Source organism: Symphalangus syndactylus, chromosome 8, assembly GCF_028878055.3.
Source record: "Symphalangus syndactylus isolate Jambi chromosome 8, NHGRI_mSymSyn1-v2.1_pri, whole genome shotgun sequence".
NCBI classification, from domain to species: Eukaryota; Metazoa; Chordata; class Mammalia; order Primates; family Hylobatidae; genus Symphalangus; species Symphalangus syndactylus.
In genome coordinates, this window is record NC_072430.2 from 135,478,486 (window position 1) to 135,487,553 (window position 9,068).

The 9,068-nt window shown below is 44.9% G+C and overlaps 1 protein-coding gene across 1 annotated transcript in view; it reads left to right on the top strand.

The window, feature by feature from the left end:
* Positions 1-4,611, top strand: part of CAB39 (calcium binding protein 39) — a 61,036-nt gene extending 56,425 nt beyond the window's left edge. The window contains exons 7-8 of the mRNA XM_055290928.2: positions 1,287-1,430; positions 2,048-4,611. Of these exons, the coding sequence (XP_055146903.1) occupies positions 1,287-1,430; positions 2,048-2,236 (333 nt within the window). The 3' untranslated portion in view covers positions 2,237-4,611. The remainder of the gene's footprint in view (positions 1-1,286; positions 1,431-2,047) is intronic.
* Positions 4,612-9,068: the final 4,457 nt, after the last annotated feature.

The following is a 9,068-nucleotide window of genomic DNA, read 5'->3' on the forward strand; positions in this document are numbered from 1 at the left end:
TCCTATGAGTTCCTTATAAAGCCTAAGTAAAATAGATTTGTTTTCTTGTACATCAGCTCATTTTTTATTTAATATGATGACAAGTTACTTATCCAGAGATCAGTTATCTGGAAACTTCAAGTATCTAGAACATAGCCAGAAACCCAGAAAGGAAGCAACAAAAGCAATTAAAGCAAAGACACAGAGCCGCTATTTGCGCCTTTTCTTCCCTTAGCCCTCACTCACTCACATCTCTGTAGATGCAGGCCTGATGTGTGCTTTGCACACTGACGCTCGTTTCTCACTGCACTCTCCTGAGATAGAGGCACTGTTCCATTATACAGATGATGGAACCGAGACACAGAGGAGTTCAATAATGTGCTCAAGATTACAGAGCTCACAAGAAGTAGGGAGCCAGGATTGGAACCCAGGCAGGCTGGCACCAGGGAGCAAGCTCTCCACTGCTCTGCCTCTGTCCACAAGGACCGCAGCTTGGCACCTGCCCCACTGCTGGCTCTGCACACGCAGCCTTGGCCAGGTTGTTGGCATGTTGACCACCTGAAGAAGTGACTGCTGGTTTTAGGAAAGAGTAAGCAGTGACAGTTTAAAAGTTATGAGTTTATATGATATAACCAACTCTCCAGAAATTAGTAAACCCTGAAGTAAACAGATGTTTTTTAGCGTAATTGGTATAATTAGTGATGATGAGGGGTCAGTAAGAAAACACTGGATTATCTTCAGGAGACCTAAGAAGGAGCAGAAAAATACTCACTTGTGTAAACCTTTCTGAATTAGCTGTGATAAAATGATACCTGTGGCATGTGCAGGGTACACATATGGAAAACTTTGGACACAAAACCCTTTATCTTGGGAAGTCCCACTAAATAAAATTTAAAAATAGTTTTTTAAAATTAAGCTAAGGTTTGTGGTTAGTTAACAGGAATAATCAATAACTTTTGACCATTTTCTTGAATAGTTTCTTTTTAGTGAGCTAACACAAATGCATGCTTAAAGGGGAGGCTTTGAGAGTCTCCCACTCGGGGCCAAGGGGGCATCTTGAACATCCTCTGCAGAGAGAAGCGTCAGGCCTCCTGTAGATTTCATCTCCTCAGGGAAAGGTAGGAAGGCATTCAGGCGGCAGAGAGAAGGCCCTTGATAGCTTTTAGGTTGTAATTCAGTTCAGTTCTTCGGTCTTTTGAGTGCCTACTGATACTCTATACTTAATGATGATTATAAATTTTTTAAACTTTGATTTTTCTTTAAATTTTAATAACAGTGTAAGAGTAATTGTTTAAATGTCTTCTCAGCTTCTCGGTGAACTACTACTAGATAGACACAACTTCACAATTATGACAAAATACATCAGTAAACCTGAGAACCTCAAATTAATGATGAACCTGCTGCGAGACAAAAGTCGCAACATCCAGTTTGAGGCCTTTCACGTTTTTAAGGTAGAGTACTAGAACCGTCAATGATACTGTCCACTAGAATTGTTCCTCTTCTTTCATTCGCAAATAACGGAAATTATTAGCCTCACTTTGGTAATCCAGGTGACTTAATTAAATTCAGACACTTTTCACATTTGTGTGCTATGACTTTTAAACAGAAACGTAGACCCGGAATCAGGGGTTACTATTTGGATTTGGGAACGAGAAAGTTTGTTCATAGAGGAATGTCATTATCTTTGGTCTAGAAGAGTATTAACTGCAAAACAAAAGCATTTCTTAATGCTTTCTGTGGAGGTTTCATTCTTAAAATCCAATCTGACCTCTTGTGCTGGGGAATAATTTCTGCCCATTTTATCCTAAAATCAAAGTCTGTATTTAATACTAAACACTGTGTTGCAGGGCTGGCAGAATGAGTTTATCAGTCGTTTTGTGTTAAAACATGTAATTATTAATTTTTTTCCAAATTGTAAAATAAGGCCTTCTAAAGTAAAACCTAATGACCCTGACTTCAGCGCCACCCCAGGAGAGCATAGCTCTGCTTTTCTGCGCTGTGGCCGCAGCTCAGGTGTGGCTGCGTTTTGTTCTTTCTCTGTGCCTCATGTGCATTTCTCTCCATGCAGGTGTTTGTAGCCAATCCTAACAAGACACAGCCCATCCTAGACATCCTCCTCAAGAACCAGACCAAACTCATAGAGTTCCTCAGCAAGTTTCAGAATGACAGGACGGAGGACGAGCAGTTTAACGACGAGAAGACCTATTTAGTTAAACAGATCAGGGATTTGAAGAGACCAGCTCAGCAAGAAGCTTAATCTCCAATAAACATCTGTGTTAAATCCAAATTCAGCATTTGCTGTTAGCTATTCAGCATCAGGCACTCTTATTGATTCATGAGGAACATTACTGCTAATCTGCTGTTAAGTGAACGGTTTTTCATTTTACCCTTTTGTTTTTCAGTCCAGGTTGGAGATCGTAGCTGCTGCTGCTTGCACACTAGGGCACATGTGGGCTTTCTCTTGATCTTTGTGTCATTTCAGAATTCAAAGGCTCTGTGCTACGGGAGTTCTGAACATGGCTGGGTTCATGAAGGCAAATGTATGGATGAGAGTGTGGTTTAGGAAAGAGGGCACTGATATCAGATTAGACCTATGTGTTTGCACCCATCTTTGTTGGCGATCTGAGTGCAGTGTGGCAAGTGCACACCTGGCATCCCTGCGTCAGATCGCGCACCTTCAGATCGCGCACCTTCGCTGAAGGAAGATGACGCAGAGCTTTATCTGAAATCAGAGGGGAGCTATCCAAAATGGGAGTTTGGGGGCAGATAAAGTTGACATGCGAATAAATTGATACTGAAACTTAGCAACTTCTTCAAAGTGTAAAGAAGCCTCATAAGATCATAAGGAAAATGTATATATGCTTTTCACAGCTTTCTAGAATTTTTTGACATTTGATTTTCTTGAGACTTGTAAACCTGGATATGTTGAAGGGTATTTGTTAATTTTACTTTTCGAAGATATTTTAAAACAGTAGAGCTAGCAGTGACACCTTGCATTTCATTTCAACACTGCTTAAAGGTTTCTTTTGTATATAATTCTTAGAATGCTCATTTCTTTTAAATGGTTTAATTTGTACAGCAGAGGAATGTTATTGTAGTAGTATGTAACTATTACCTAATACTGAGTTTTTGCAAAAAACAATGAATGCTCATATGTAATTGAAATACTTCAGATCACATGAAAATGCTGATTTAACATTTAAGTATCACAGCATTAAAAGAAAAAAAAAGTAAACCAATCCTTTGTATTCAGTTACCTAATGGGGTGCCATCAGTAAGCTGCGATACAGCCCTGGAGCTCAGTCAGCCACACCTTCCTGCATCCTATTGGCCTTATTCATTTAAAATGAGTTAATGAATCTGCCAGATCTGTGAATGATAGAGATTATGCTAAATTAATGCTGATTCTTTGTGTGTGTGGGAAACCTCTATAGAGCACCTTTTCTTTCTTAGACTAAGTAACCCAGTACAATAGTTGTGAACTGAATAATTAAAACTTTGGCTTCTCTTAGGAAAAGATGACTTCCTAGTCATAGGTGTCCTATGGGGAAATTTATTTTTTTTAATGTCCTGTTCCTTAATGCTGCAAATTATCAGTATTTATAAAGTAACTGATTTTGCACCACTTTTTTGTTACTGTGACCACGGCAGAACAATGTCTTCTAGACTATATCTGTGTAAAGTTATTAGAATGGTATCTGTTCATGTTAGTGATATGAAGATCACAACTAACAACTTACAAATCAGTTTGCCAGTTCAAATTCAGCATGGCTGCAGCTGATTAAGAAATTGATATGATTATTCTTTGCTAGCCTCTCTTACTAATGGAATTATATATTGGCCAGTAAAATGGGCCTCCCAATTGCTGTTTCAGCAGGTTTTAAAACCTTCAAGAACACCAGTTAGGAAAATAGCTCCGGAAAATAGCTCCAGAAAATATAGATATATTTTATTTTTATTAAAATGGCAGTCTACATCATAATTGGCATTTCCTGAGACTGTCTTTACCAGAATCTGTGTGAAATAAGGCAATCTAGTCTCCTTGGGATGTTTAGGAAGGAAGACTTGGCCGTCATGTGGTGTCCTGGCTTTGTGGTGTAGTGCTGTGTGTATGGAGTTAGTGTAAAAACATGGATTACACCAAGTGGAAGAAATGTCTTCTTGCCAAGCTCATTCTTAGAACTTACACGTGTAGAACAGCTTCCACTTTGGCAATGATGTTGTAGCCTTTTAGGTGGAAGACAGTGAGGGGTGCAGCGTGTCAGAGACATTAACATGTTACTCTTGCGCTGGAATCTGAAGGTGGTTCAGACTTCTTGGGTTTTGTTTTTAAGCAAAACAATGTGAAAACATTTAAGTTTGAAATGTTGCATTTGAAGTTATGATCGTTTAATATATTCATATTACCAAGACTATTATACTGGAAGTGGTTTCTTTTTGTGTTATAAAGGTTTAATTTTACATAAGGCAGTTACTTAATGTGATTTTTAACCCTTAAAAAAGTGGAGATGTATACATTTGTTAGCAATGCCATGAAAGCATTTTCTTTCTCCTAAGGAAAAGTGAATTTCTTATCAGAATATCTGGCTGGCCCTGTAATTTAAATTAAAATAAAATTTTGGAGAAACAGCATTATCTGTCTTCATGATGTATTATAGACAGTTGCATTTGTGTTACTGTGAACAGCTTCATCAGGAGACACACAAGCCCCAATTTTGTCACCCACTGAAAGCGGAGGGACAGTGAATACCCATTCCTGTCTGCCTCTTTCCCTGTTCAGGGGCTTCGCTCCCCACCGCCCCCGTGCTCATGTTTTCCTTACCCTTCCTGAGTAAAATTACACCTTTTAATGGCACCATTTCTTAGACCCTAACGTTTGAAGAGTAGATCCTCTCGCTGTTACCAACACTGCGAGGCTAAACTAGAGAACTTGGCCCGGGGTATTCACAGGTTACTGACGTGAAATGATCATGAAGGCGAGGGGACCGTGGAAGCAGGAGCAAGAGCTCTGGCACCATAAAGAATGTCCCTCGTCTGTCTTCCAGGGTGCCTCGTAATCCGTAGTTCACAACCCTGCCCTCAACTTTAACCCCTGTCAGTAAATGAACTCTTATTCTCTGGAGTGAAGGCAAGGGACGTGCTCTTGCCAAAAACACGTCATCCGAATAGCGATGTCCTATTTGTTATTCCTGTCAAGTAGTTCAGTCTACTTGTATGGTGTAGTTCCCCAAAGGTGACAAGGGTGTATTAAGTCATAACTTGTGACTTGGCCACTTCCAAGGATCACCAGGCTGAGGACTGGATTCACGCTTCAGCTCAAATTCCACTTCCTACCACAGTCACCAATCAAATGCCCTCCTCCCCTTGCCAAAGAAGCCCAGAACATTGCACTTCAGGCAGCTCCGGAGTAGTGCGGTTCTCACCCAGCCTTCCTAGTTAGGCTCCAACAAGGTCCTGATCAGGAAGTGCTCTGAGGCTGCAGTCTGCCCAGTACCTTGTTCATGCTGGAGGCTAGAGCCACTCACGGTCATGAGAAAGCCCAGCTGCCAATGTGCCAAGTTGTCCTTTAGGGGAAGAGCGGGCAGCCCAGCACACACCGCCCTTCAGGTACTCCCGGATGTGTCAGGAATCTTCTCCCTGGCCGTGGCTGTGTCCTCACTGACCATCTGGTTTCCAGAAGACGTTAAGTACAGGGTAAGATTCTCCCCAGTCAGCAATCTCAGTCCTGCAGAAAGACCCACCGGAGCTTTTCACTGCGAATACCATCCGCTTTCACCCGCTGACAGTCTGCTTGCGGTCAACCAGCACACCTCCGCCACTGAGCACTTCAGACCCAACAAGTACCTAATAAGGACCTTAGGCTTTCGAACCTCCAGGAATCCTGCCAGCAGCATTCACGCTGACTGAAGAGGATGGTGGTGGTTGCACAAGGCTGTGTCACTGCACAGCTATATGAGGCCTTAATGCTGTGCGTGCCCTTACAGTGTCCTCTAAAACCTTGCTCTTGTCTGAGAACTGGCAGCCAAGTGTCCATCCCCACTGTGGCTGGAAGGTGGGGCAGGTTCCACCTGAGGGCACGTCTGCTGGGAGCTAAATCTCCAAGGACGGTGACCTCCTGGTTTTTTCTTTCTTTTTGTTTTTTGGGGGGTTTTTTGTTTTTTTTTTTTTTTTTTGAGACAGAGTCTCGCTGTCGCCCAGGCTGGAGTGCAGTGGCACGCGTTCTTGGCTCACTGCAGGCTCCGCCCCCAGGGGTTCACGCCATTCTCCTGCCTCACCCTCCCGAGTAGCTGGGACTACAGGCGCCCGCCACCTCGGCCGGCTAATTTTTTGTGTTTTTTTTTTTTAGTAGAGACGGGGTTTCACCGTGTTAGCCAGGATGGTCTCGATCTCCTGACCTCGTGATCCGCCCGCCTCGGCCTCCCAAAGTGCTGGGATTACAGGCTTGAGCCATCGCGCCCGGCCTTTTTTGTTTGTTTGAGATGGAATCTTGCTCTGTCGCCCAGGCTGGAGTGCAGTGGCGCGATCTCGGCTCACTGCAAGCTCCGCCTCCTGGTTCACGCCATTCTCCTACCTCAGCCTCCTGAGTAGCTGGGACTACAGGCGCCTGCTAATTTTTTGTATTTTTTAGTAGAGACAGGGTTTCACCGTGTTAGCCAGGCTGGTCTCGATCTCCTGACCTCGTGATCTGCCCGCCTCGGCCTCCCAAAGTGCTGGGATTACAGGCATGAGCCACCGCCCCAGCCAGACCGTTTCTATGCAGAAGACTTCATCCTTTGCAATTTGTTAAATTTTTATTATTTTTTCTAGGTAGCACTTCAGTAGTAAGACAGACCCCAGAGATTTCTGGAAAAGAGTGACATTTTTTCAACATTCTGCACAAGATTGACAGGTTTTACAGATGAGCTTTAGCTCATAAGAGCCCCTTTCCCTTGGTAATAATTTATTATCACCTAAATCTTGGTGTTCCGTGGAAACAGCATGGTCTAGCTCTAAGTGTTGGTAGCTGAGTCTTGTTTCCTTGAGACGCAACTGGCGTGCAAAGGCAGGAAGAGCCGCAGGCCAGCTGGGGAGGCTTCTGCCCAGAGGAAGTTTCCAGGCAAGACTGCACCCCTGGTGGCTCCCTCTTTCTTCCCCATGGACTGCAGCATGAAGACCTCAAGTCCCCTCTAGCCCAAACCAATCCCAGGGAGCAAATACCCCTCCCCAGAAACACTGCTCACACACGTTCATGGGGACATTTGCATATATCCCGTCATCTTAACAAAGTCCTCACCTGTGTGGAGAAAAAGGAGGTGAGGGTCCCTCTGCACCAAGTCCCCTCCTAACCCAAGGGGCACCTTTTCACGCTTAGCTGAATCTCTGTGTGGTCCTGGGCTCTCCCTAAGCCATTGAGGACCTCCTGGTTTCTGGGAACTCGTTTCTTTGAAGATCCGGGGTGTGAGGTAGGGTTGGGTGCCAACCTGTGTCATCTGAACACACTAAGAGGGCCCTGTCAGTGCCCCACACCCTGTCCTTGACACCCACTTCTGCTTATTGTGAATACCTGTGACTCTGCCTCAGCCCTCTCCTCTGGCCCCCAAATGCAGGAATGACTGTCCCCAGAAACAGCCCTCAGCTGCCAGTGTCCTTGGCCCTCAGCTGGGACAGCTGCACTCCTGCCTTCCAGAGCCCCAGCAGGGCTGAGCTCTGATGCCCACTGCATTAATCAGCTTGCTAGAAACCTTTTATCAGATTATTTCCATCCCCGGCTCACATTCCACTCTGTAGTATCTCCTGGGATCAAGTCCCAAATAAATAACCAACACTGGAACCCTTATCCAAGGGTGTGCTTCTGGGGTAACCCAAACTAAGACATGCTCATTTTGTTTCTTCTAACTCAGCCATGCCCCTGGTCAGCCAGGTGAGAGGGCTCTCTCCTGAAAGAGGAGGCCAGTGGGACAGCAAACAGTGTTGCCTGCCCTTCTGGAAGCATCCTTCCTGTCTCTTTTGCCTCAATATTTAAGAGAGGCTGGCCCCTGAGTATGCATCAAAGCCTGACACCAGGTAGGGAGAAGCCCAGCTCAGCAGAGCCGCTCTTGACCACAGTTCCTACTGAAGAAGCTGTTCTGAGACCCCCGACACAGGCTTGCTGTCCCCCAGTCAGCCAGTGCCCCCTGACTCTTATCCTTTCAAAAGCAGCTGGATAGGACACACTATCTGCTCCCAAATAGTTCTTCATGGTCATCAAACATGCTAGCAAAACTGGAAAAATCCAGATTTTCTCATGTTCTGCCCCCTTAAAAAAAAAAAAAAAGACTTGAAAGATACAGTCTAGCCCAACAAAATGATTGCACAATGAGGAATTGGAGCCAGAATTTTAGGAAACGTCCAGGCTGAGATAAGAATTTGGATGGGGACAGTGGAGACAGGGCTAGGGTCTGTGTGGAGGCAGAGCCCACCCAATGGTGCTGAGGCAGCTCAAAGACGCCTGAAGGGGCCTCTCTGCCTTGCGGGGTCCCCGTGAGCTTTTTCTGCAGTCAACTTGCTTTCATTTTTTAAAAATGTCCACTGGGTGGCAGTAGAGCTCTTTGCTTTTAGCAGGCGCTGAGCTGGAGGGAATGGAGCATTCCTAGGGAAAATCTGGGCAACAGCAGAGAACCTGGGATGTCGTGGACCCAACTGCCCTGAGCTTCCTGGACGCCGTTTTGAGCAAAAAGGCAGGGACAGTCTAAAGGGGTTATGAAAAGAATGACAGAGACCGGGCGCGGTGTGGTTCAAGCCTGTAATCCCAGCCCTTTGGGAGGGCGAGGTGGGCGTATCACCTGAGGTCAGGAGTTCAAGACCAGCCTGACCAACATGGAGAAACCCCGTCTCTACTAAAAATACAAAAAATTAGCCGGGCGTGGTGGCACAAGCCTGTAATCCCAGCTACTCGGGAGGCTGAGGCAGGAGAAACGCTCGAACCTGGGATGCGAAGGTTGTGGTGAGCTGAGATCGTGCCATTGCACTGCAGCCTGGGTAACAAGAGCAAAACTCCATCTCAAAAAAAAAAAAAAAAGAAAGAAAGGAAAAGAAGAAAAGAGTGACAGAGGGCGGGACAGATGCGTGAG